The sequence below is a fragment of the Manis pentadactyla genome, chromosome 12 (genome assembly GCF_030020395.1).
Source record: "Manis pentadactyla isolate mManPen7 chromosome 12, mManPen7.hap1, whole genome shotgun sequence".
NCBI classification, from domain to species: domain Eukaryota; kingdom Metazoa; phylum Chordata; class Mammalia; order Pholidota; family Manidae; genus Manis; species Manis pentadactyla.
The window spans coordinates 11713966-11741253 of NC_080030.1; the positions used below are offsets into that span (position 1 = coordinate 11713966).

At 55.5% G+C, this 27288-nt stretch overlaps 1 protein-coding gene across 4 annotated transcripts; it reads right to left on the reverse strand.

Moving 5' to 3' along the window:
- Window positions 1-735: 735 nt before the first annotated feature.
- LOC118917575 (MAU2 chromatid cohesion factor homolog) lies at window positions 736-27221 on the reverse strand. Of its 4 annotated transcripts, none has more exons than XM_057490024.1 (19): window positions 26867-27221; window positions 17074-17091; window positions 16607-16672; window positions 15831-15926; window positions 14479-14573; window positions 12634-12661; window positions 12162-12317; window positions 10901-11047; window positions 10730-10820; window positions 9572-9675; window positions 8914-8991; window positions 8587-8652; window positions 7183-7273; window positions 5900-5949; window positions 5667-5776; window positions 5358-5469; window positions 4742-4902; window positions 3849-3976; window positions 736-3472 (listed from the first exon to the last, which is right to left on the reverse strand). In XM_057490024.1, exons 1-18 carry the CDS (start codon window positions 27140-27142, stop codon window positions 3865-3867), a joined length of 1857 nt encoding a protein of 618 aa, XP_057346007.1. In that variant the 5' UTR covers window positions 27143-27221; the 3' UTR covers window positions 736-3472; window positions 3849-3864. The 4 variants fall into 4 exon arrangements, with proteins under 4 accessions (XP_057346007.1, XP_057346006.1, XP_057346009.1 ...); XM_057490023.1 differs by having other exon boundaries at window positions 4812-4902; window positions 26867-27209; XM_057490026.1 differs by having other exon boundaries at window positions 4812-4902; window positions 5667-5744; window positions 7190-7273; window positions 26867-27206.
- Between the last annotated feature and the right edge of the window lie 67 nt (window positions 27222-27288).

Below are 27288 nucleotides of genomic sequence, written 5' to 3' on the forward strand. Positions count from 1 at the left end.
CAACCCAAACATCCACCTGGGAATGAAACCGGTCCATCTATGCAGCGCAATGTCAGCACGAGAAGTGAAATTCGGACACATGCTAGGACGTGGTTGAACCTTAAAGATATGCGTGTGAGCTAAGCCGGACACAAAATGCCACGTGTTATATGATCCCGTGTATATGAAACGTCCAGAACAGGCATATCTGTGCAGACAGAAAGCAGATCAGCGGTTGCCAGGGGATGGGGAGTGACGGCTCATGGGGAGGACAGGGTCTACTTTTGGGGTGGTTGGAATGTTCTGGAACCAGAGGTGGTTGTACAACATTGTGAATGCATTTAGTACCACTGAATTGTACATATTAAATGGTTTCCCTTTTACCTCAAAAAAAATTACCACAAATGAAACTTTCCCCCTCCCCCCAGGCACATGGAAGCTGGCCGAAGAATACGGGGAATAGGGGACCAGGTGAGGGAGCACACCTGCCTGCGGCAAGGGCCAGGGAGGAACAGGCAGTGTGGAGTGCCTGGCTTGTGGCCTTGGGGGTTTCCTCCCCTCTAGGCAGGGCTGGCTGAAGGGACATCAGTACAGGGAAGACAGGTTCCCACCAGGCCCCCGAGTCCAGGCCCTGGGGCCTGCTGGGAGCAGGAGTCCTGCTCCCCACAAGCCCAGCAGCCCCTCTGGCCTGGCAGGGAAGGCAGGAGCCCGCCTCAGGGTGGTGTGCGAGGGGCGGGCAGCAGGAGACACAGTGAGTGATGGTGTCCGCAGTTTATTTTACTTTGAATATATAGCAAAAGAAAGCCACAAATGGGAAGCTATGTTCTATGGTTTTGTCTTTTAAACAATGTTTTGTACTTATAAACTTTTTTTTTCTGATTAAAAGCACCAGCTGGAGTTACAGGCTGCCAAAACTGTAAGATATAATGAACCCATTAAAAGACATTATGTCAAACGTTACTTATTAAAAACCCTTAACGAAACAGAGACAAATGCAAGCAAGAGATTTACCCTCCATGCCAGGGAGCCCTTACCCTATATCCCCGTCAGTGTTTTCAGCAAGTGGGATGGGGGGTGCTTACCCTGGGGAGAGGACCCTCGCTTCGCAGTGGGCAGGCAGGGACCCGGTGCCTCCTGAACCTGCTCCCCAGACCTGCAGACCGGTGGGCCACGACTGCCCATAGAGGGAGGTGAGGGGTGCACAGGGGTCTGTCCAGTAATTCACCTGCCAACAGGAATTTCCTGCTGCTCCCTGGAGACCCTGCATGCTGACAGGCTTGTGGTTCTTATTTATCTGTTTTTCTTGAGGCCTTAGCTATGACGCTGCGTGTAACATCTCTCTGGGGGCTTGCTTGCTTGCTGCTTGTCTTAACATCTTATGATTGAGTGATAAACTGTGGGGCATAGATGCTGGACTCACAGGAAGGTATTTGTGACAGCTTTATGTAATCAGGTGACACTGCGTCCAAGGTGAGGCTCATGGCTCACACGTGCACACAGGTGCGTGTACACACGGTTTGGCTTCCATATAGCTACAGTGGAGTATAAATACTGAGTACTGAATTTTAAACTGTAAACTCAAGAACTTATCCTTGACTTTATATACATATAGACAACAGAGTGGTCACTAAAAGCACTTGATCAGCACAGACGTTTAGTTCTGAGGTTCTTATTTCAACTGCTGTATTCACAAAATGCCCTAAAAGCAAAGAAAGATTTAAATATACAGAGATGAACAAGATGCGTAGCATGACTGAAGTGGTGTGGGTCTGGGAAGGCTGCACGGTGTGGGGTCCAGGCCAACAGGTGCCACCCCTTGGGTGGAGCAGATGGCCTGGGGGCACCCCTGACAGAGGCAGACAAAGGGGACAGCTTGTGGCTGGGCACCACACCTCTTTCTGCAGGCCTATGGACCCAAGGGTGTCAGTGGAGGGGGCAGCAGCGCAGGACAGGACCAGCCTCTCCTGGGGAACCCAGAATGAGGTAGAGATGCTGGGTCCTCTTGGGATGAGCCTCAGCTAGCCCACCCCTCTGACGGGCAGCTCACTTTCCTGGCCATTGCTGGCCCGCAAGTGGATGGCAGGGGCCCAATGGGGGGAGGTCTGCCAACAGCCCTGCTTGTGGCTAAGGCACGCCAAGGCCTCTGGGCCTGAGCAGCTGACCTGAGCGATCCCAACATTCCTTCCTTCACAGACACCAAAACTTCTGAGAAGCAACCTTCACAGTGCAAAGGTAAAGAGATGTGGACCAACAAGGCGCCCTAACTGGCGAGCGAGACCACTCACCACAAGGGGGGAGATGCTCCCAGGTGCCCCCAGTGCTACCACCACCGCTGGAGCAGCTCCTTGACCATCCAAGAGGAGCACAGCGCTGAGCATGGCTGCCTGGGGCGGGCAGAGTTCCTGGGATCCAGCTCAGGAAGAGGTTCCAGGGCTGTCCCAAGGGAGGTGAATCTCCCCAAGAGAAGGGCAGGGTGTCAGCGGAGACACTACCTGCGGGCCAGCTGAGCTCCAGCCATCTACAAAGGAGGCCGCAGAACTGCCGGGAAGCCTGTTGGCTGGTACTCCAGGTGGGCCAAGAGGCCTTCCTCTCCCCTCTTCCTGCCCTGCAGTGTGGATGCTGACGGGGGAAGGCAGCTGGTGCAGACAACTCAGGGGTCTCAGCAACCAGCCACAATTCTGTGAATCGTCACATGCACACCCGTGTCTTTGAGCAAGTGAACCCCCACGGCTGGATGGTGAATCCAGTCAAGGAGCAGATGTTTGGAAGCCAAGGTCCGAGGCTGCCCAGGACCTGAGGCCCCGGCTGGCAGAAGGGTGGATACCAGAGAGAAAGGCAAGCTGGGAAAGATGTCATGGTAGGATGTGCATTTTTATCCCCGATGTGTGCCATTTTCCTCCCTCCAGTTTTGGGGTAGAAACTGACATCTTGCCTCTGGAAGTTTCTGTGGAGAAACACTCCAGCTGGGCAGAGGTCCAGGCATAGGAAGTCAAGTGGCAATGCCGTGGCAATACTGCCCACCCTGGCCTGTGGGACCAGGACCTGGCTGGCGGGTACTTCACTACCATACCAGGCAAACTCCCTTGGAGGTGGGATCAGACGTGAAAAGCAGGACTGGCAGTTCAAGCCCACTTCAAAGGATGGCTCCACAAGGTCAGCTCCAACATCCCACCTTGTGAGCCTGACCTCCAAGGCTCCAGGTACACGGAGGGAAAGGTGGGCTGGCTCCTCCTGGGAAGGCGGGAAGTGGCCCTGCATGTTCCCCAGGCACTTGGAAGCTCTGGAGAAGTCAGGAAAGAAGCCAGGGCATACCTGCACCAGCACGCCCCCAGGGAAAGCTCAAGTGCGCACTGGGTGGAGATCGGGGCATACCGGACCTGTGGAGGCCCCAAGAAGCTGGGTGGCCCCTTTGGGAGCCTCATAGGAGGCTGGCCAGGCTGGTGTTGGGTCCATTCTGAGCCTGGAACTGCACGGGGGGTGGGCCGTCTGTCCACTGTGGGGAGGGGAGAGGACACACAGGTGAAGGCCTTCGTAGTGAAGAGCAGGCATGTGCAGGGACGCATGGCTGCGCTGGTAGTGCTGCCCTCCTCTGGATAGTCTCCCAGCCACAGACCTCTTTCCCCCACATCCAGATCAGATGGATCCTGACTGAGGCGGCTGCCGACTGAGGCGGCCGCCTCCCCCTCCCACTTCCAAGGGCCTCCCAGCCAGGCTGAGGTACGGGCTGCTGGAGACAGGCAGGGCAGTGGCAGGCAAGCGTGTACACCCCTTTTCAGGGAGCCCCGGGACTGCAAGGCCATGCAACCAGCCCCCAGGAGCCAAGCAGCACCCCGTTCTGTCTCCCCCTGCCCCCTGCCCCCTGCCCGCACCGTGATGAGGTTGTGCTCAGGGAGGCTGCAGGCCTCGATGTGGTCCTGGAGCAGCTGCTGCGAGAAGTTCTGGTGCATCTGGGCAGCTTCGTGGGCGTCCATGGCATTCCCGCAGGCTTTGTTCAGGTCTGAAGTGGGATACGCACACGGGCTGGGCCCACTGTGCCCTGCCACCGCCCCCACGCCCACTCCCTGGGTGTGGGTGGGCCCTAAGACCGAGCCCTGCTCCGCCAGCGGGTTCCTGTGCACCTGGCACGCCACCAGCCCTGAGCCCTGTCTTGGGAACAGCAAAGCCCAGCTGCCAGCAGCCCCCTGAGACGCCCTCCTGAGTCTGAGTCAGGTGTTCTTGGAGGTGGGTGAGTAGTGGGGCCCACGGGGCAGACACAGGGCTGGTCAGACAGTGAAAGCTCTCGGGGCTCCCCATGGATGCTGGAAGTTCCCGGACAGCCTTCTGGAATATAGGGGCTCACTACAGCAGGGGACTCAACACCTGCTTCTGAAATAGGAGGGCTGCATGGGCCCAGAAAGCCCCTGGGCGAGCCCGCGGACCTCAGTTTCATCATCTGTAACATGCAGAGAAGCATTAACTCTGATGCCTGCTGAACCCCTGGCCTGGCACCCAGGGCATCTGACCAGTTCCACCTGACAAGGGTGACTGCTGACCCCATTCAGGGGAAAGGAAACTCAGGCCAAGTGCCAATGCTCACAGTCCAAGTTTTCACCCAGACACCAAGAACCAGCCTTGCAAGTCTTAGACTGAACCAGATCCTGCACTGGGCTGGTTCCATGAACAATCCCAATACCCTAGGGCCTCCAGGGGAGCCTGAGAATGTGTGGAACTGGGACTGTGGCCTGCAGAGGCCTGGTCTGAGCAGAGGCTGAGCAGGGCTCACCTGGCATGCTCCAGCCTGAGGCTCTGCCCAGCAGCCCTGATCGCTGGGAAGGGCTGGCTGCTATACTCACCTCGCAGCAAAGCTGATGACCACAACTGCACTGACATGTCTGGGATCTTGCTGGCCAGCTGCATGGCGGGCACCACCATGTTGTTACTCTCCTGTCAACCGAGAACAGCCAGGTGTGGGTTGGGGGTGGGATAGGGTGGCGGCATCAGGGACAGTGCAGACCCCACCTGCCACAGCCACACTGAGCTCAGGTTGTATCCTCCTCCTGCTACCTGGCAAACTCCTACTCCTACTTCAGAGCCCATCTCGGCCCTCTATGAATTACTTCTCAATCACCTTGGAAAAAATTAACTGCCCCCACTCCTCAGCTCACCAGGTACTGCCTCACTGGGGCAGTTGGCTCTGGACCCAGATCCAAAGCTGATGAGATTCAGGGGTCCCAGAGCCTGGGAGGTGGCAGCAGTTTGCCCCAGTGGGAGTGGTGAGGGCTGAATGGACAACAGGAGAGGAAGGGGAGGCTTCTTGGCTACACTCATGCCCACTCACAGGAAGCCGCCTCAAACAGGTGAGACAGTCTCCTGCCCCTCAGCCTGGCCCTGGGACTCACCCTGTGGTTCCCCAACACGTAGAAGATGTGGCCTAGCAGCACGAGGGAGCAGGCAGTGAGCCGGTTCAGGTCCTCTGCGTTGGACATCTTCAGAGTTTCTCGAAGAAATCGCCTATGGGCAGAGAGCAGATGCTGAAGCCCCATCCAGATGCCTCTGGGGGAGGGAGACAGCAGCGACCTCGCAGCCCTGAGCACGGCTTGCCGGTCGGTGGGGACAGAGGCCTAGGCACGCACTGTTGGGGGAGAAAACCACCGTAAGGCCCAGCCCAGGGCCTCCGGCACGGGCCCACTGCCTCTCCCCGTACTCACTTGGCCTCATTGTAGCGTCCCTGGAAGAAAGAGAAGAGCCCACGCACGTAGAAGGCGGCCGCTCGGAGGCAGTGCGAGCTGCAGGGAGGTGGGGACATCAGCACTGGGGGGCTTGGTGAACAGAGCAGATTTACGGGGCCGGGGGGTGTGAGGCAGGGGCCCAGGGCGCTGGCACAACCCGCGCAGAGGAAGCAGCAGACAGCAGGCGGAGCGGGAATGAGCAGCGGCCGTACCTGACCGGGAAGCTGTGGTCGGGATTGATCCTCTCCAACAAGCTGTACAGCTGCGGAGGAAATGCCCGTCAGGGCCAGTCCGCATCTCTGCACTCACGGGAGTTAGGGCCCAACATGCCCCTACACGCCCGGCTGCTGCAACTTCGCGACAGGGCCTGACAGTGCGGCAGCCCCACCCGTCCTGCACCCGAGCAGCCTGCGCAGAGGGGTCCCTGCGGGTAGGCGGGGGCGCCGCAGGACACGGCTCTGCTCTCTGTGGTCTCACACCCTGGAAGAATCACAGCCCCCAGTACGGAGTGGCTGGGTGGGGGCCTCCTTTCTCTGCCTGTCCTGCCCTGTGCCAGGGGAGGAGCTGGGGTGGAGAGGCCAGGTGGTAAGCCCAGCCCTCTTGGAGGTGGAGGGACCCTGAGAGACCCTGAGGGGGAAGATGTGACTGACGTTTAGGTCCCCTCTGGCTGCTGTGAAGAAGGTGTGCTGGGCCACGAGGGTGTTAGCAGCTCCTGGTGACCCCCCAGATCCCGCAGGAGGCACACTAGGGGGCGAGGACACAGGGGAGCCAAGCTCCCCAGGCCTGGCCCTCGGATGACCCTGCCCCCAGCTTCCTTACCCCGGAGCAGCCAAGGCCGTAGCCCAAAGGGTCTGAACCAACCCGTCACCTGGGAGGTCAGCTGAGCTTCTCCTGGACAGGAGAGGACAGTGGCCTGAACTAAAATGAAGGCTGTGGGGGTGAAGCAGCCAAAACTGAGCCACTGTGGAGGTAGGACCCCAGGGCTGGGCGGACCCCAGGGCTGAGGGGGTGGAGGGTAGCAAGGGGGAAATACCAAGGCTGAGGGGATCTGATCCTGGACTTGGGGGAATCTGAGCTGGAGGGGCTTACAGGGGAGCATGGGTTAGGGCACCCCCACACCCCAAAGCTGGGGCATCTGGGCGAGCTAGGAGCCCATGGGTGACTGTGTGAGCTGCTGCTCCTCAGGAGTGAGCCGCAAGGCCTTGCTGATATTTCAGAGCAGACAGATTAGGGCAGAAGAAACTGGTTTCTTTTTCTGTGGGATTCAGTAAAGCCTGGTTCATTTTCAATAGGGAGCAGGGTCATTCGGCTCAGGAACTTCTGTCCCAGACTTGGCTCTGTGCAGCCATGCCTGTGCTCTGACCGTGCGGGACACGGCCACTCGCTGGAGGGTGAACTCCTCAGGGCTGCTGAGATTCGCTGGTGCCCAGGACAGCCCCCCGACCCCCCACCAGTAACAGTCAAAAGGCAGGACACCAAACATGAAGCATGTCACCTACTACCTCTTGATGTCTATTTCCTTCCCGTATATACACACTCGCCAGGTTGGTCACGATGAAGGCCCACAGCTCCTGCTGGTTGGTGAGCTGAAACAGGAGACATGGATGTCAGGGGTCCGGGGCAGGCGCAGCCTCATACACCAGGGCTGCGCAGCATCGGAGCCACACCAACGCTCCACGCAGCTACTTTGGAATCTCCTTGGTCTTTTTGTTTCAGACACATCCCCCCTGTCTGTCCCTGAACTAAGAATGTAGCTGCTAAGTTCTCTTCACTGTAAAACCATCATCTGTGTTATAGGAAATGCAGGCAATAGAAAAGCAGCAGCAGCTGCCCCTATGCTCCTCTCAGCAGACACCGCACTGTGGGCTGTTGCCTGCTTGTTCCTCAGTACTGAGACCTGGGCAGCCCCTCCTGCCACACCCCACCCCAGGGCATGCTGACACAGCAGAGGCACACGCCTGTTCTGGGGAGGATCCTGCCAGGACGGCGGCTGAGGCTGTCAGAGGCCGGGGATGCTGCTAAGGGCCAGTGGCAGAGGGACAGTTGTTCCCAGGTTTTCCTGGGGAATGAGACTGGCCAAGGTGGGGCACCGATCTGAGTGGCTGATAACCCAGACCCTGGTTTCCAGTGGGGCTGAGAGACTAGCTGTGTAAGAGGTTGAGGGCTCTGGGAAGCACAGATTCCACCTGCAGGCCCTCCACCTCCAAGGAGGCCCTGAGGGTCCTCTGACGTGAGCACAGACGCCACAACTGTTTGCTGTGTGTTAGGGGCTAGCAGGGCAGGGCTGGGGTCCGCCTCCTGGCTGCACCACCTCCTGTGTGGCCTGGATAGCGGCATTCCCTCGGCAGACGGGGAGGACTTCTGGGGGCACACACTTCAATGCAGCAGCTTCCTCTAGACTGGTAGCACCAGGCTGTCCTCTGCCCCCAGAGTGCCCAGGCTAGTGTGGGGTCATGGCTTTCCAATGCAGCCCTGCCACAGGTGGGCTCTGGGAAACCCCGAACCCTGACTGCATCTTCAGGTCCGACACGAGCCAATGCCAACTTGGCGGGCTAGCAGGAGGGCCAGGAATCGGGAGTGCAAGTGGCTGAGCAGGCCAGGCACCAACGGGCCGGTGGCTGCCCTCCAGTGAGCCAGGGAAGCCCTGCCCAGGCTGGCTAGGAGCCCTTTCCCATAGCGCTTCCTCGTCACACTGTGCTGCCAGCACTGGCCTTGTCCCCTCTGCCACGGAAAGCCCCGGATAAATGGCACATCACTGCCATGGCCGGCGTCAGGCTGAATGATGTGGAGCCGCCTGCTGACCGCATTTCACGCGGCTGTGGTCCTCCTCGCCGACCCCGCACCTAGCCGGGCACTGAGCAGCACCCCCCGCCCCGTGGGGTGAGGGCCGGCACCTTACCCGCAGGGCTGTGGTGAACTGGGCCTCTGCGTTGTCCATGCAGTTGACGGAGACACAGTACAGGCCCTGGAAGAGGGAGGCTCTGAAGGCTGGAAGCCACACAGCTCGCTCGGGGCTGCACAGCCGCACCCGGCTGAGCCTGAGCACGTGAGTCTATTGAGCTGCTGAAGCAGAGCTGTACCCTGGCAAGCGGGCAGAAAGATGGCGCGCTTCATCATTCCCTCCTCCCGGGGCCTCACAGGCCTGTCACAGAGGCTCACGGGGACATGCTGGATTCCTGCCTGGGTGGTGGTTACGGGTCCCTCCCTGGCAGAGAGGGGCACTCACCAGCAGCGTGTGCAGCTGTGCCGCATGGTTGGAGAAGAGCCGGGGGGACTGCTGGCACAGCTGGCAGACCTGGGAGATCTGCCGGGAAAGAGCATGTCCGACGTCACGGGACCTGCACCTCCGGACCTGGTGCTCCAGCAGCACCGGGGGGGACAGCCCGAAGCTGGCAGGTGTGCCTGTATCCCGCCTGCCCTAACTCAGCAGACCTGTGTTGTGAGGGCAGAGTGCAGCATGGACATCCTCCAGTGGTGAACCTGGTCCTTCTGTGAACATGGGCTGTGTGGCACCATTACCCCACTCAGGGCCCCCGTGCCCTCTGGGGATGGTGGGCATCAGGGATTATGAACTGGAGGCAGGAGAGGTGCTGGCTTAGGCTTGCTCTCAGGGGACCCCAAATCCGCAGAACACATTAATCGGTCACATAAACTTTTAGATAAAGGACCATTGGTTTTTGTGTCACATTGTCTCTTATGATATGTCTGCATGAGGTCTCAAACTTCCAAGTTATGGTGAAATGACATGGACTGATGTCTCGCTGACCTGCCCTGGGCAAATTTACAATCTCCCACGTGAGGACCCCCAAGACCTGGCCAACTGCAGCCACCCTGCTCCCTGTGGCCTTCCCACCCTGCAGCGGCGTGCCCCCTGGCGGCCTGACCTCCTGCAGCGCGGTGGCCTTGTGTCCGGTGACAAGCCTGCACATGATGATGTGCTCGAGCAGGATCACTTGGAAGGAGGACAGGATGGGGCTGCAGTCCAGCACTGAGGGCAGGGGACAAGGGGTGGGACGGGTGCTCAAGGAATCGCCCAGGAGACTCCGGCCCCAGGCCCTGCCTTATGGGGGCTGGCACCCTCCTGCCTCCCCAACACCATCCGCTCCCACCACACCAGCCCCTCGGCTCCCTGGGTCTGTGCTCACTTGCTCTGCTGAGCAGTGGCTCAGCATCCAATCTGCCACCCTGCTTGGGGCCACTGCACCCGAGGGCTTCCCCACCCCATCAGGTGGGGAGACAGCTCCCAGCCAGGCACTGCTGACCAGACTGCTGACAGAGGGGGTGTCCCTGGAGGGCCTGCCACCCACACCCCACCCTAACCCAGCCAGGCCCCCCGACCTGCCCTCACGAGCACTCTGGACATGGTAGAAGGTTCCAGAAGTGTTCAAGTGGCCAGGAGAGTGAAACTGTGTCACAGGCCTCAGGCAGCAGTGGGGACCCCAGTGTCTGATCGCCCTAAGCGGCTGTTCTCATGCTGGAGCCACACAGTGCCTGCAGCCCTTTCCCAACGCATCTGGAGGGACAGAGCCACAGGCCCTGTAGGCTTTGGTTCCCTGGCCTGGAAGGCTCTTCCCGCAGCAGTGCTGACGTGGGCACAGGGGGCAAATGAGTTTAACGAGGGCACCAAGCCAGCCAGAGGTGCGTGGGGCTCTGGGTTCTAGCCAAAGGTCCCTGGTCCGACAGGATGGGTTAGTCGAGCGTCCAGAGGAACCCACAACCTCCAGAGCCTGGTTCCAATCCTGACCTCACCCTGAGTATGACCCATGTCGCAACACTGACAACAGACAGCAAAAGCAGCCACCTGCTTTTGACTGAGCACTGTTTTTGCAGGAGGCCCCAGTGGGGCCCCACTAACCATCCTAACCATCTTGTTTAGAGGTGAAAGACAGGACAGAGGTGGCATGATACCCCCTGGCCAGGATCAAGGGTTAAGCCCAGGCCTTGGTTGCTCTGCCCTGACCCCGTGGATAGGGACCCTCAGGGTTCTTCAGGCCCAGCCTCCTATCAGGGGGCACTGTGGCCACACCCATCGAGCCCCTTACTCTTGAGCTTCTCCAGCTGCATGAGGGCCTTGTCCGTGTACTTCTGTGCCTTCTCCAGGTAGCCGGCCTGCATGGAGTGCATCACAGTCACCTGCCAACAAGACCAGGTAGCGACGGTCACTGGGGCCCTCTCCTCACCTGCCTGCCCCACCCTGGCCCCCGGGAGCTCACCAGGTAGACGAGCACGCACATGTGCTCCTTGGGCAGCCAGTGGAAGAGGTCGGCGGGGTTGCTGGGTAGGATCTCGTCGTCGTGCAGTGTGGAGATGGTCTGGATGCACTGCTGCAGCTGCTTCAGGCACGGCTTCACGCTCTTCACCTGCAGGGGTGGGCAGCCCTGAGCACCTGTCCACTTCCACCACGTGGCAGATGCCTCAGGAGGCAGCCAGGTCCTGCCTGCCCAGGGACCCCTCACCCTTCCTCCCAGGAGCTCCTGCCACACCCACCCCGACAGAGGCCCACCCTCACGAGGGTTAGCCAGCTCTCAGGGCGCAGAGCAGGGCCTGCTATGTCCCCCGGGGACTGAGGCTTGGCTACCGCCCTGTGCTGAGCCCAACACCCAGGCCTGAGGGAGGCCTGTCCAAAGACTCAGCTTCAGCCACGTTCCCTCCTTCCTGGAGGAACCTGAGGAGAGCAGGACAGGGCAGGGGCAGCTGTCATCCTGGGGTTGGGAGTGGTTACCTAGGGGTCCTGCAGACACCACGGTGTGTACAGATTGGCTTCTCTGCACTGGGCTGCCCCACAGGTGTCTGTGTTCATCAGCACCCTGTGGGCATCTCCTATGTTTCTGTGTTGAGCATGGCATTCAGCTCAACAGGCAAGGTGGGTGCAGGTGCGGGACCGAGGAAGCCTTCACCAGTGAAGGCCTCCTGTGACTCCTAGGACCCTTACGCTGCCAGGCTCCATGTGTGACCTCCTAGCGCCCAGGAGAGACCCTTCCTATGGTCACTCACTGGTCGGGGTGAAGCAGATGGGGCCGCACCTCACAAGAGGCTGAGAATTCATCCCCACAGAGGTACAGATGCTCCTCAACCACCTGAGGGTTATGCAGTTGAGTCTCTGACATGGCTGAGTCCTTCAGTCCCTGCTTAAGCCCCACAGAGCTGTCACCAGCTGTGGGGTGATGGGCGGACACTGCTTGTGCACCATACCGGAATCCTCAGCGTCTGTTCTCATGGATTCCCCAAACTGCCCTTATAGGCCTTTGACCACCCCAGCTGTGAGGACCTATGAGACAGGGGCCTCTCTCAGAGCACCCTGTCTACGGGGTGAACACCACTCAGGCCAGAGTGTGGCGGGGCTTTGGGGGAGCTCTGAATGACAGACTTGTGGCCAGTGGCAGGAGGAGACCACAGAGCTGCCATCTCAGCCCAAGGCCCCCTCCCCACAGCCTGCCTGCTCCCTGGAACCCTCATGTGGGAGGCGCTACGTACCTGCCCGGCATCCAGGTAGTGGGTCACCTGGAGCACCAGGAAGAAGACGCGCAGAGACTCCTTCTGGATAGGGTTCCCTTGCCAGTTCTCAACGATCTGCCCACACAGGGTCAGAAGCGGGTGGACTTCCTGCAGCTTACGCTCCATCAGCAGTAGCTGCGGAGGGAGAGGCGGGAGCCCCCCTAGTGCTCGGGGCCCTGTCCCCAGCGGGACCACAGGTGCCGGGCAAGGGGGTGCCAAATGGTCTGGAACGAGGCCCAGGCAGTTCAGCCCAGGCTGCTCTCGCCTCAGCCTAGATCCCCCAACCTGAGATCTGATCTTTACTTTGGAACTCAGCAGGGGCACCAGGACCTCACATCGGCCTGCTGTGCGTGGGGATCCAGGCAACCAAGGGGCTGCACCATGGCAAGCGGGCAGGGCCCGACCTCGGGTGGCCCACCACACCCACCCCATTCTACCCAGCTCCACTTACCATCCCTTTGCTGAGCAGAAACAAAGCCCTGAAAAAGAGAGGGGAAATCAGTCTGCGAGGCCACAGTGCCTCCTGTGACGACTGCCAGCCCACCATGTGTGGGGACCTAATGCGCCACACTGAGGGTGGTTAAGTGGATGACTGGCTACCCAGAGGTCCCCAGGAAAGTTTGTCTGATTTACAAGACTGCTCTACTCTGTCCTAGTCCATCCTTTTCACCTTTTTTTGGCTGTCTAGGTACTCGTGTAGATCAAAAGCCTGAAAGGCATAAATGGGTGCTCTGAGAGCACGGGGAGCAGGGTACGACGAATGACACGTCTGCCATAATCTCACCCTGGCCAACAGGGCAGATGGGTGGCCGACAGGGCGGGGTGGGCAGAGGGGAAGTGTGTGGACTCAAGTGCCTGACCTCAAACCCCTAACCCACTGAGGTTCAGGCTTGGTTAAGGACCAACGGGAGCCTCTCAGCCTCACCACTGCCATCTCCACTCTTGTGGGGTAGCGAGGTCAGATGTCAACTGTGGCTCTTTAACCTTTCTGCACTTTCCAAACTGCTATCATCAGCAAGAAAAAAAAGTACAACGAGCATGTTTAGAACTTTAGAAAACAGCCCAGAGGCACCTCACATGTTGCCGTCCCACAGGCTCCAGGTTCCTTCAAGTAGAGTTCTTTATCCTGCTCCCCCCACCTCTTGGCAGAGACCCCATGTGCTACAGACAACACCACAAGAGGGTGCCTACTCCTCCACTTCACAGGGAAGGAGACTGAGTGGGAAGTTACAGGCACACTACATGGGATGTCCGTACTAGGCCACTGCGCCGTCCCACAAATAGCTGGTGACGTGCATACTTTAGGGTCTACCTGTTGTGCGACCACTGAAATCTAAGGCCGGGAACTTCACATCAAGGTTCCCACGTTGTCACACAGGAAGTGCTTGCTCAGAGGCCTTCTGTCTAAGGTCAGAGGTCCTGCAGGTGACCTGCAGGCAGTGTGCCCTGGGGAAACCCACCCTGGCCACCTGCCCACAGCAGAGACACTTGTGAGTGGATGTGTGTGGCCTGAGTGTCACTGTGAGCCCAGTGATAACTGCAGCAACAGGGTCCGGGAAGGGCTTGGAATGCAGGGCAGACTGTGTGACAGCTGCCATCTCAGGGGAGGGTAGCCAAGGGACGAAGACAGCCTGTAGGGAGCTGTGTGGTCCCCCCATGAGCACTTGCAAGTCTATAAACCAGAGACTGGAGATGGGGACCATTCTGTCCCAACAACTCTGAAAGAAGCAGAGCGTGAGCAACAGAATCCGAGCACTGACTGCTGTCTACTGCAGGGGATTCTTCTCTTTAGGGGAAAAAGGAGACAGATTGGAGGGCTTCCCAGAGGGTACCCAAGGAAGCACCAGTAGCCTCTGACCCTAGGGCACCAGTCTCTAGATGATCTAGGCAGTTTCGGGGTAACATGAACCTAGACCCCTTCTGTCATACAAAGGTCTCCCGACTGTCTCGTGTGTCTAAAGGCTCCTCGGGTCCCCTGAGCAGGGACGTGGGGGTTGCCCATGGCGCTGCCCCCCTGCGCCATGGTGGATCGGCCCAGCAAACTGCACAAGCACTTTCAATTTTGGAGATACCAGAGCTGTGCAAGAGCAGGTCGTTACAAGAACATGGGTGCCTTGTGCCCCCCACATAGTCTCTCCTACTTCAACTTCATGAACCGACGGGGTGAGAACCATCTGCATGTGGGACAGTGACCCCTGCTTCACACTGAAATGCCAATTCTGTCTACTGTCCAGGTTCAAGGCAGCCGAGTTCTTTCCAAGTCCCCGGGGAGGGATGTGGGGTTAAGGGTGCCTACCGTGTGTACTCGGATCCTACCACCCGGGCGTACTCGGCCCCCACACCCAGTAGGTCGCAGGCTGACACCAGGTCCTTCTCAAGTGTGTGCAGTTGCTGAAAAGAAGAGAGAACAATGACCTGGGCTTCCAAACACTTGCTTCACAGAACCTGGCTGAGGGTGACGGCAACTTAAACTGATCCTCCCCACCTGTTGACAAAATTGCTTCAGTCTCAGTTCTGAGCTGAATTAATCAAATTACCTCACCAATGTTCATGGTTCTGGGTAGATAACTCCACTCTGCCCACAGCACACATCATCTTTAGCTTCATGGCCCGCAGAGCCTGCAGTGAAACCTCATGCACACAGACTAGATGAGTGTGCCTGTGCGCTTTGCAGTCACTAGGCGGAGCAGCCAGAGGGGCCCCAACCAGGAAGGATGCCCTGGGAACTAAGTGTCTGCAGGAGTTTCAAACTCAGAAGCCTTAACAGGCTGAAAAGAAGGGACACCCATGGGGCCTTGGTCCAGAGCTTGGGCTACATGTACGCACATGGTGCCAACAACCGTGACCCGAGGCAGGTGACTCACTGCCTGGCCTGCTTCCTCCTCCACCAACTGGCACATGGGGAAGAGCCTTGGGAGCTCTGGCGGGGAGCTCTTCCTAGCGGGGACCCCTCTGAGTCACAGCCTCAAGGGAAGGGGGTTCCCCAACGGGTGAGGGGCACTTCCAGTCCAGGGCCCACATGCTGCCTGCACAGGCAGGTGACGGTGCTCTGTCGTGGAGAGTGAGCGAGAGGGCAGGTTGGGTCAGGGACAGGAGAGGTTGGTGACCAGCCAGTGCAGGGGAAGTGCTGGCAGAGCCCAAGAACAGAAGAGGTGCCCCTCACTGCAGAGCCTATCTGACCCCCCGGCCCGCAGGCCCCTCCACCGCAGCCAGGAAGGCCCGGCCCAGAGAGCCCACCACCACCTGAGTGCCTCAGAGCACAGGCACCAGGGCTGCCATTTGTGATAAGGCTTGACAGGGCATTTGCTGCCTCAGCCCCTTGGAGTCTCAGCACAGCTCTTAGAAAATACAGGGGCTGCTGGCAAGAAAGGATCCCCACATTTAAAGGAACACAGGCCACAGGGAACACCAGGAGGGAGGGGAACACGAAGATGAGGCCCTGTGTCAGCCCAGGGGAGGTGGGCCTCCCACCTGTCACCCAGGGTGCTGCCTGGGCCGGGGGTACGGCCGAGGACAGAGACTGGAGGGGGCTCATGAGCAGGTGCAAGAAACATCCCTATGTTCCCACCCACTTGGTGCAGCAGCCCAAAGAGGGCCTGTGTGTCATGGAGCTGGCCCCAGGGTCACAGCCACGCCCACGGTACTCACGGCGAGCTGGAAGAGCAGGCGGCAGTGCCAGTACGGAGTCTGCTGTGAGATCTGGATTGCTTTCCGCAGCAGAGGCTTTGCTGCGTCTACGGAATTCTGAAAGGAAACAGTCACGTTCGGGGAGGGGAAAACAAGCTGGCAAGCAAGCTGGATTCCTCAGGCAGCAGCTGCTAATGCAGAAGGCGCCCCCCACCCCGCTCACAATCGCCAAAGGACTTGTGGGTTGCCAACTTACTTTATTAAAAAAAGAAAAGATATTTTATTGGACTCACTGGCTCTAAGTCCTTGCACTGCTCTCAAAATAACTCCTCATTCAACTAAACTACAAGCAGCTTTAGTTCAAAGCCCTGAACAGTTAAACTGCTAACAAACGTCATCCTCCCTGTCCTACACGCAGAGAGAAGGGCCGCAGCGTGACGCACACGCTCCTGGCTGCCCAGGGGGCCTCAGGTGCTGGTGCTCAAAGCCGGGAAAGGCAGTTTCCTACTACACCTGATCTCGGGAACCAGCTAATGAAGGTAAACTGTGTGAACTGATTAGGAACTAACCATCTTCAGCACAGGAACAAGGCTGTTTTCCAACAGTCTTTGGTAGAAAAAAATTCTGCTAGGCCTTGTTACTGAGTGCGGACCCTCCGACGCACTGCCAGGGGCAGGATGCAGGGAAGTAATGGGACATTAAGTGCCAGGAGGGAGTCTGTTCCCGAGAGCTCCCACTGCCACTGTACCTTCACTGCAGGGACAGGGACTTAGCTCTCAGAAACCACATCTTCTTACCTCTTGACAGTATAATTCAGACAAGAGACTTGCCGCTTCAAATTTAACATCTTCAAACTGTGGGATCTAGAGACATCCAGTTAAGGAAGTAGAAGCACGCACAGAGGTCAGTTTAAAGAGCCACAACCCAGGCTCCTACGCTGCAGGGGCTGGCTGCATCCCCACCTGCCCTGAACCCTCAGGTTCACGTGTTCCCCCAGCAGTCCCTGAGCTTGCTGTGGGCAGGATGCAGACCTGGATCCGGGCACCAATAGGAGCGCAGCACCCAGAGAGAGGCTGCCGGTACGAAGGAGCAGCTGTGTCTGAGCAGGGACTGTCCGGGGGTTGGAGCAAAGCCTGAACCCATGAGGGGACATCATGGTGGTGGTTGGAGGAGGCGTGTGTGTTTCAAATTTCTAACAGTTTTTGTTTTTGTTTTTTAAACAGGGTTTTCCTTCAAGGGAATAGGACCCACAAGAAAAGGATACTTGCTGTGATATCAACCACTGAAAGAGAAAGAAGAAAGGATTAATTCTCAGCCAAACGTTAGTGCCTGCTTACCGGCTCCACTTTGGGGCTTATACAGGTTGTCCTGTCACCAAAGGCTGCAGGTATTCAGTTCAGTGGGAAGGTGGCCTGCTTGGCCCAACAAGATGGGCTCCCTCCCCCTGCAATCGAGCAACCAGAGCACTCGGGGAAGAGAGAGTGAGCACCGGCTAACCCACTAACAGTGGTTTTCTGCCCCATGAGACCCTGAAGACAGAGTTAGAAGCGGGGGAAGGAGCACGGTGCAGCCCTCAGGTGCCACTCACTGCAGCACGCTGACACTAACAAATCATGACAAGGGAATCAATACCAATGGAGAGTGGGTCCAGGGGCTGTCAGTCCATCCTGAAGAAGTGGAATTTAAAGGATGCTTGGACGTGAGCAGAGCTAGCCCCAGAGGGGAGGGAGGAGCACTCTAGGAAGGACTGGTGCGGCAGGACCCAGCCGGGGGGGGCAGGCATGATTCTGAGACCTTAGCTCGTGTCCCTCTCTGCTGGCATACCCACGGGATGCGGTTCAGACAAAAACATGCCTTCACCTGGGGACCGTCACACCCTGGAGCTCCTGTGGTCAGGTCCTAGGCCAGGCCGCCACACCAACCACAGGCTCTCCGACCCCCCAGAACCCAAGCGTGCGCCATCACCCGCCCGCTCATCCTACAGACATTCACAGAGCCTTGGTTGCTGGAAGGAGGATGCAGAGCTGAAGAGAAGGCCCTGAGCCCCCTTGCCCAGCGGGAGAACAGTGTGTGTGGGGTGCACCTGCAGCTGGATTTTGAAGGGTGAGTGGTGGGAAGGGGGGCAGTGTTCCCAGGGAAAGGGAGAGTGGGAGGTGCTTCAGGCAGAGAAGAGCCCATGAGCAGGGCAGAGGGCCAGGGGACTGAGGCTGGAAGGCTTGATGGGTCTCTGTGACACTCGGGGGGCAGCAGTGACTGGGGGTCGGGAAGCGCCATGTTACCCACGCAGTCTGTCCCAGTAAGACGCACAAAACAAAAGCGCCCAATCAGATACAGAGGCAGCAAAAAGAAAAAGGAGGGGGCGGGGGGTGGGGGAGCCAGAGGCTGAAGGCCTGAGAGGCTGCTGGGGAGGGGCGGGGAGGACTGGTGGGGTGCAGCCTTGGGGCTGGGGACGCCTCCAGGGTCAGAGTGCATGGTGGCCTAGAAAATCATAAATGAGGTGGGAAAGGCTTTGAGCTGCCTCAGAGACCAGCTGCCTGCAAGACACAGGCCGTCCAGGAGGGGGAGCTGTGGGAGAGGGAGACACAGAGAGAGAACTCCACCGCCTCCTGACTCCTGTGGGTGCCACGCCCCCAGAACCCCCCCACAACTCTGCTGCCAGGTAAAGGCGTGCTGCAGCGAGTCCCAGGTGCTCAGGGTCTCCAGAGGGCCAGGGCCTGCCACTAGGAGTGTGGCCCCAGGGGCAAGGTTCCGCAGGACGCCATCTGTGGGGACTAGGGGGACAGGCCCAGCTCCGGCCACACACGTGTCAGTGGAGCTGGTAAATACAGACATAGGGGTATACTTTCTACAAAAGCCACTCTTCCCCACGGGGTAGGGAAGTCCAGCAAGAGAAGCTCCTGAGGCCACCAGCTGGGAAAAGAGAGGGAGCACGGGTAGCAAAAACCGTGACTGGAGACGTGGTTGGGCGGGGGACATGCTAAGCTGCAGCCCAACCCCAAGGTTCCACATGCAGACCCACCCAGGCGAGGCCTCCCTGCTCCAGAGGAGCCCACTAGAGAGCACAGGGTGGACACAGTGGGCACTGTGCCCGTGGGGGCATCCCCCTTCCACTTGGGGCTCCAGGTGGATTGTGCAGACCGGCCCAGCTCAGGGGGCCATGGTGGAGCAGGCTGGGCAAACCACCACACACAGCTGAGCTTAAGTCAGGCCTGGTCAGGCCTTGGGACCTGGAATATAGCCGCCCTTTCCTGTGCTGCTGCACCCCAACAGAGGTGAGCACGGTGATGAGACAAGAGGTACAGCCCTGCAGCTCAGGCAGAGAAGCGGCCCTAGCATCTCCAGCCCAGGGACACCCTCCCCATTGCACAAGTCACACTCTGAATCCGGAGCTGGGGACAGCTCACAAAGGCACATCCAGCTGCCCTGGGGAGCACCCCACCTCTCCCACTTTTCCTGCAGCACCTCCGCCTGTGCCACTTGGCTCATGCTCGGCCCACACGGGCCCGTCTCACAGCAGTGGCTTTCCGACCCTTCTCCTTTGGGGGCTCTGTGTGGTTAGCATCTACTGATCAGATGGACCCCACTGAATCTCTTCTTCATAGGCCAGATGTGTCTGTTAATGGTGAGATGCCATCTCTGCCAGCTCCCTCCGTTCTGCACGAGGGCTGAAGAAGGAGCCGCGCATCTCCCTGAGGCTCTCAGCAACCACCAGGCAAGCCAGCAAGTAACTTGTCCAAAGACTTAAGACAAACTTCCTGGAAGGGGTCGTCTGCCAGCACAGATGGGATATCAGGAGCCCTGCTTTGGGGGCTGGGGTTCAAGGTATGGACTTACATATGAGTTAGCAACGCTTTAAGTCCTGTGAGGAGCTGGGTCCTTGCAGTCCCTAATACCCACTTCCCAGGGCTACAACCTGGCACCATTCTAGTGTGTGTGTACTGTGGCCCCTGCCTTAAACACGCAAATGGGGGACATTGGCTAAAGCCCCACCACATGCCTCCTCCATGAGTGCTGTGTCCCCAGTGCCTGGCACAGGGCTGACACAGGGGAGATGCCCAGGAAACATCTGCTACATGAACAATGATTTTACCTGGGACCACTGAGAAATGAGGGCTTCCTTATGTGCAAATGCCACAGAACTGAGGCTTATGCCTTGGAAACACCAAGCCCTGACCCCTAACCATCATCAAACATTTCCCTGTCTCCAAACATCACTGCTTCCTGCTCCGACATCAGTGTCGCTGATGCCTTGAGAGGTCCCCTGCCATGAAGCTGTGTCAGGGCCAGTCAGTCACTTCTCCAGGGCTCAAACAGCTGTCAATCAAGGTTTCTCTTTTGTATCTCTGTAACACTTGCAACATCAATTCACAAGCCAAAAATATACAGACATCAGAGAACATACCAGTCTCACAAATAAAGGATGCAGGAAACCGTACCCAAGGTATCACCTTATCCGTGTTTTACTCTGTAACATTAAAAAAATACTTTTTATGTTTCCCTACTTATGATGGGAAAGCAGTCAAAGTGAGACTTCCCTTACTGCTGGGTGGCCTGTAGATGGGGCAGGGATGTGAACGAATGACCTAACCACAAGTCCCTGGGGTCACCCTAGGGCCCCCAGGGAAAATAAGGGTCACCACAGGGCCAGCATGAGCCATGAGGGACAGAAGGCCAGATCAGAAAACCTTTCATGCCTGGAAGATTCCATCCAGGACTGAGAGAATTTCAAGGATCCTTGTACCTTGAAACCAAGGTAACTTTTTTTAAAAAAAACAGATTTTTTAAATCACCAAAACATGTAGAAAGTTATCAACTGCAACTTCCCTGGGAAGGAAGCACAGTGTTTAGGAACCAGCCTTGCCTCTTTCCTCTGTGTGACCATGACTCTGAGAACCCCTGTCAGCATCGTCATTGGCAGATGGGAAGTGGTTCCTACCTCATGGGTTTTTTGCAGACCCAATGAGATGGTGCCCCAAGACTGTGCATGTGAGCAGGGCCTGGCATGTCAAAGGTGCCAACAGCACTACAGCAACTCCCCCCGGCAGGAACAGGAAGACTCGGGGGCGGCAACGAGGCAGGTGGAACTGTGAAACGACGGTTCCTAAGCAGATTCCCCATCCTGGGGTCAGGAGAGACTCGGTGTGAGAGTGAAGGAAACGGAAAAAAGAAGGAAGCACAGGTCACTCTTCCATGAAAACGCTTAGCCCAGAGCTCTGCAAACGCAGTTTCTGTGCAAGGTTCTGCTCCAGCTGATGGGGCACGGAATTTGGCAGGAGCATGCGCCTTCCTGGAGGATGAAAGGTCTGCACCAGCGGTGCCTGATGATGAAAGGCTTAGAACTGAGCCCTTTGGGGCCTTAAGAAGAGAAAGGGAAGCATTTAATTGCTTGCTGGAAAGGCAAACCAGAGACTCTCACATCTAACGGGGAAACCCAAGTAACAAGCATCTAGACAGCACAACTTGAGCTGCTTTCTAAATCACGCGGGAAAAACCTTCATTGAAAAGCAGCGCTGTTCCAAACGCAGAGAAAGCAAACATGGCATCGACATGAACATCATAATCAGAAGAAACTGCTGTACACAGAGCCACCTGCCCTGATTGGAGCAAATCACGAACATTTCATTCCAGAGAAGTTATTTACTCCTGTGTGGCTTTCAAATCAGGAAAGTTCAAGGATGATGATGGACTTTCCAGGCCAAGGGATAAAGAGACATGTGATCAAAAGAGAGAAAATTAAGGGGCAATAGACAAGCACAGGCGTGCAAATTCTCTTGATTCCACCGTGGACGTGCAAGTGACTGAAATGGAACCATCTGCTTGAAAGACAGCATGAAGATGAGACAAGACTGAAAATTCACACAGGAATAGGTGTGCAGCAAGAGGAAATAATGCAAAAAGCAAATGAAAAGGAACACAATCTGACAGTATCTGCAGAAACAGCTTCACAAATTGCCCAGCCAAATTTCTGAGTAACGTCACATCTCTTATAATAATGAACTATTTACTTGAGGAATCCCAGAGCAGCCAAGAATTCTGACAGCAGATCCACATCACTGCCAAAACCATACTCACAGAAGGAAGGCTGTCAGATAAAGTGTCTGTTAACTGCACCATAATAGCTACAGGATCTGCTGAGCAGGCCCAGGGAATGAGGCAGCCAGCAGGTGCTCTGAGGGCCTGCAGGGGCAGGAACCATCTAGAGACCAGTGGCTGTGACCTCAATAAAGCTGCCGAGGAAAGGCTGTGCCCACACCCTTCATGCCTCTGATAGGAACTCTTAACAGATGATTCTTACAAAGTTGGTGTAATTGATGAACAGATGGGTAAGGACACTATACATTCCTTCTAGAAAGCTTACAGATGCAGTTGAGGCAGTTACAAATTGGCATTAAGCAAACAGAAGAGTAAATAACCTAGCTAAGCAACACAGAGAAGGCAAGTAGGGATTGTACAACATTTTGCTATGCTGATGGACAGTGACTGTAAATGGGTTTATAGGGGGGACCTGGTATAGGGGAGAGACTAGTAAACATAATATTCGTCATGTAAGTGTAGATTAGTGATACCAAGAAAAAAAAAAAAGGGCAGTTCCTGTGTGGTAACCTCCAATGAGTTCTACACAAGAGTATAAAGGGCATATAAAAGTGTAGGCAAAGGGTCTGTTTGTGTTTATACAGAGGATCAAAGCCTAATTGGGCTACCCCGAAAATGAACTAAGATACGATATGAAAAAGAACTTCCAACATCACCACTCTCTGGAAGACTCATGCCAGAAGATGATCATCAAAAAAACCCAACAAAGATCCATGCACTGCTACAGCTGTAGATGCACCCATCCCACCAGTTCCTGGACTTGCCATGGGAATGAGGAAGGAGATATCTAAGCTGGCCTGTGCATACAGTAAAACAACAAATTTGGCTGGATCTATAGTGTTGGAACTCAATCAAGAATTAGGAGAAGTGCAAATTGTAGCGCTCCAAAATCTTACAACTACAGACTATTTACTGTTAAAAGAACGTAAGGGATGTGAACATTCCCCAGGAATGGGTTGTTTTAATTTGTCTGATTTCTCTCAGACTGTTCAAGTTCAGTTGGACAATATCCACCATATCATAGATAAGTTTTCACAAATGCCTAAGGTGCCTAACTGGTTTTCTTGGTTTCACTGGAGATGGCTGGTAATTACAGATATGCTTTGGTTATGTAACTATACTCCTATTATACTCCTATTATGTTAATGTGTGTGCGCAATTTAAGTAGTAGCTTAAAACCTATACATGCTGAAGTTACTCTACAAGAAGATATGTCAAAGAAATAATCAATCTTCCCATGTTTTCTTCTGTCTGCTACTTCCATAGCTTTTCTTCTTCCTTCCTAATTACAACCCTTAAATAGAATTCGTGCCTCATATCAAATTTACCGAGTATCATAATTCTTCCAAGTGGTAAAGATACCTCAAGACAAATGCTGGGCATAGAAGCCACAGGGCATAAATATGCAAAGAAGTAAAAAGCTAACCATTTCAAACAATAAGGCTTCTCTCTCACTTACCAACTTTACATTTCCCTGTATGGCCCCGGAAGATGACTGGTTAGCCAGAGACGGGTAAGATTCCTCAAGGGAGGAACAACCTAAGACAGGCACAGTCGCAGGGGGGTCATCAGGTGAGAAATTGGGGATCAACAGAGGTGAGGCTTAGAACCTCACCCCCCCGTTCTGAGAGAAATCTTCTGCATAAGTGGATGTTTTATTGCCCTTGTCTAGCTTGGATTAACACATAGTCTACAGGCACACACCTGATCATCTACATTTGCTCTCTTACAACACTAAACTATGTTTTCTACCTTTATCTTGTATCTACCTACCACTTTATTACAAATAATAATAATAAAGAGAGAAATGTGGTATCCACATATAAATCAAGTATAAAAATCAAATGAGTATTCATATTTGAACTGACTGTTTATAGTTCATAATGCATGAGCAAAACCAAAGGTTTCTGTGATGGCTGCCCTTGTACTGTTCACCATGTAAGAACTTATTCACTATGTAAGAATTTGTTCTCCATGTAAGAACTTCTTTGTTATGCCTCAGAAGATTGGAGACTGACAAAAATTAGGCTTGGCATGGATTAATGATTGTGCATTGAGCATTGACTCCCCTATACAGAATTTTATTGTTGTTAACAACCATTTGATCAATAAATATGAGAGATGCCCTCACAAAAAAAAAAGTATACACTTCCAATGGTAAAATAATAAGTAACCGGGATGTAATGAATATACTCAAGATATTGTAACAGCTTGGTATGGTGATAGCTGGTACCTAGAATTGTCATGTATATAAATGTTGAATCACTATGTTGTACACCTGAAACTAATGTAATGTAATACTGTGTGTCAACTACCCTTCAATAAAAAAATTATTATCTAAAAAAAATAACCTAGCTAAGTACACACGACTATACATATTAAACATGAAACTAGGTGTGTGTGTGTGTGTAAACCAACTGTGAATACCAAAGAGGTTATGGTCTCTCAGAGAGAGAGCAAAAAACAATAAAAGTAAATTAGAGTATCGGAATGCAGTACTAAATTCAGAGGCCAATTAAAAGTTTTACCTATAGCACTTTTAAGTTTGAGAAAATCAGATCTGGAAAGAATGCAGGGGAATGGTCAAAGAGGGAACAGTCACAAAATACTGGTCATTTGCGTGCCCCCCGCTTTTTAAAGGGGTTTTGTTACTCTGGCTTGGCTTTCTGAAGAGAAACCAGAACCTCTTTGCCCATTTGCTCCTCCAGACTAGAAACTAAGCAAACCACTTCTAAAAGGAGAACACATTAGGATTCTTTCTTGAGTGACTCTGGGAAAGGAAAGACTAAAAGTTGATAACTCCTGATTTGGGAAAAACACAATAATGAATAAAGTTTCAAGAAAGCACTCTCGTGTTGCAGCACAGAAGGAGATCGCAAACAATGGCAGAAGGAAAACAGCATGGAAAATAGCACTTTAACTGAAACCTGAATGAATTTCCAGCTGGGGATCCAACTGGCAGGAAGGGTTTCTAGGTGTTATGTCAGTGTGAGCTATGAAGAGGACCCTGTGGCTCTGTGGAAGATCCCACAAGATTCAGGGTTCTGTAAAACCAAGGGAAGGCCCTTCACAAGGATAAGGGTTTAAGCTATGGGTCCACAAGCCAAGAGGCTACCAGGAAGCAAGGTGAGGCATGGCTGCATTCTCTGGACAGCACTGAGTGGGCAAAATGTGAGTGACAATGTACACAGCAGCAAGGAACAACTGTTAGAAACAAGCTGAAAGATCCGTGAGACAAGTGAAGGGAGGCGGCAGGGTTTGCTGTCCACAGAGATGGAAAAGCTTCAGAACCAGCGCAGACACGCAGGCACTGGGCTGCCACAGCCTCTGGCCCCGCCACATAAGGAAGCCTGGAGCTTCATGGGAGCTCAGCCTCGCCCTGCCACTGACAGCTTGGGCACTCCTTGGGATGGTCCTGCCACCCTGAGCGATTCTGCAGGCTCACTCTGCCGCTCCCTGCAGGCCTCTGCTCAAATGTCACTCCCACAAATAGAGGGTCCCTTGTTACCTCTGCCAAAAAAAGCTCCTCTTCTCCCTGGTCTGTATTTTCCATGGTTGTTCTATCACTGCCCAACCATTTACAAATACCCATTGTTTGTCTCCCTCACTAAAACGTTAGCTCACCGGGGCAGGGACTCGTTTAGTCCTGGCTGATCCCTGGCACCTAAGATAAGAGCAAGGCCCCTGGTATGAGCTGGGTAAGTATCTGCTGAATGAATAAAAGAAAAAACTTAACAGAAACAGTTATGACTTACTGTCATGGCATGGAACCTGGAGATCATGACCTACCTAGGTTTGCACCCAGTTTTGTTAAAAACTCGCTGTGTGGCCTTTGGGCAAATCAGTTCACCTCTCTGGGCCCATTCTGCCTCACTCCTGAAACAAGGAAGTTGATTCAGCAAAGACTAAAGTCCCCTTCCAGCTCTTTACAGTCTGCAAAAAAAAGATCTGATATCCTCCAAAGGCAGCTCATACTAACTGAAGGTGGGTTCAGCTTTACAGCACACAGGTCAATACATTTAAAAAAATCAAAGTTGCTTCCATTCAAGTTAATCCTTTAAGCAGAATAAAGCCAGGTAAATGGAGGCATATCTGACAGGTGCGCTGCACTGCCATGAGAAGAAACAGCTCCATGGCCAGAGAGGACAGGATGACATTCACCTTCCCACATTCTTTGAATCACCAAGACTTCACAAGTCAAGATGAGGGGAATGGGACCTGCCTGCTGAAGGAGAGGGACCAGAAGATGGTGGGAGGAAGAGAAGTCACCGGTGGACACAGAGAAAGCAGGAGCCGCCATATTCCACGCCCAACCCCACCTCCACTCCTACTGGGTGAGCAACTGGTTCTCGAACCCAGGTCCGTTCCACCACTTTACAGGACTTAAAACTCTGGGCTCTGGGCCTCTGCCGCCCAGCGATGCCTCCCTGCACTTACCAGATGTCCAGGGAGGGATGCCTTCCTAGGTTTCCAGAGAAACCAAACCTCAGATTCCCCGGGGAGGCCTGGACTGTCACCTCCACCCTCCCCTATTCGGACCCACTTCAGGAGGGGGCAGAACGACCAGGCGGGTTCGCCCGAGGCTGAGCCCTGAAGAGGTGGAAGCTGCAGCGCCCACCCACTGGCCGGTCCGGGGGCGTCTCTACAGGAGCCAACACGGGACATCCTCCTGAGAACCTAAGGAATTTGGGGGCCCTGCTGCTCCAGAGAAGAGACAACTCTCGGAGTCCTCTGCGCGGGTCCTAGGGCCCTGGTCCGTCACCAGAGACGTGAAGTAAGGTGCGGGGAGACGCCCGCTGGCTCCCTCAGAAGTCGGCAGCTGCGAGGCCCTGCTGCTCGCGCGGAAGACACGCCCTCGGACCCCGAGGAGCGGCTCCGTGGTCCCCGCTTTCTCGGGTGGCGGTCATCAGCTCAGGCCCGTTAGGAGCCCACGCCACCGCCCTAGCGACTCGATCCGCACTCACCGCCTTCTCCAGGTGGCTGCGAGCCTGCTCGCTGTTCTTGGTGTGGTGGTACAGCACGGAGCCGAGCTGCAGGTGCGTGCGGGCCTCGATGCGCTGAGGCGGTTTGAAGGGGAACACGGCCTGCAGGCAGTGCACGCACAGGCGGATCTTGGGCGGACTGGAAGTGCGGAAGTGCTCGGCGAAGCCCAGGAGCGCCAGGTACCACGATTCGGCCGCCTCGGCCTGCGCTGCCTGGGCCGCCGCCGCTTGGGCAGCGGCAGCCGCCTGAGCCGCCATTTTGGCATCCACAACAACAAGCCGCGGCCACAGGGAGGCGGAAGCTGGCGCACTGGGCGGGGCCGGGCTCTCCACGCTTCTCTCGCGGGAGCTTACACGCAGAGCATCCCGGAACGTATAGTTTGTATTGGGAGTAGCTTCGGCTC

Coding starts and splice junctions, on each gene's coding strand:
- LOC118917575 (XM_057490023.1), bottom strand. CDS start 27,142: ATGGCGGCTCAGGCGGCTGCCGCTGCCCAAGCGGCGGCGGCCCAGGCA. Junction 11,048..12,161: donor ACTACCTGGATGCCGGGCAG/GTACGTAGCGCC, acceptor CCACCCCTGCAG/GTGAAGAGCGTGAAGCCGTG. Junction 3,977..4,811: donor GTCATCAGCTTTGCTGCGAG/GTGAGTATAGCA, acceptor ATCCCACTTCAG/ACCTGAACAAAGCCTGCGGG.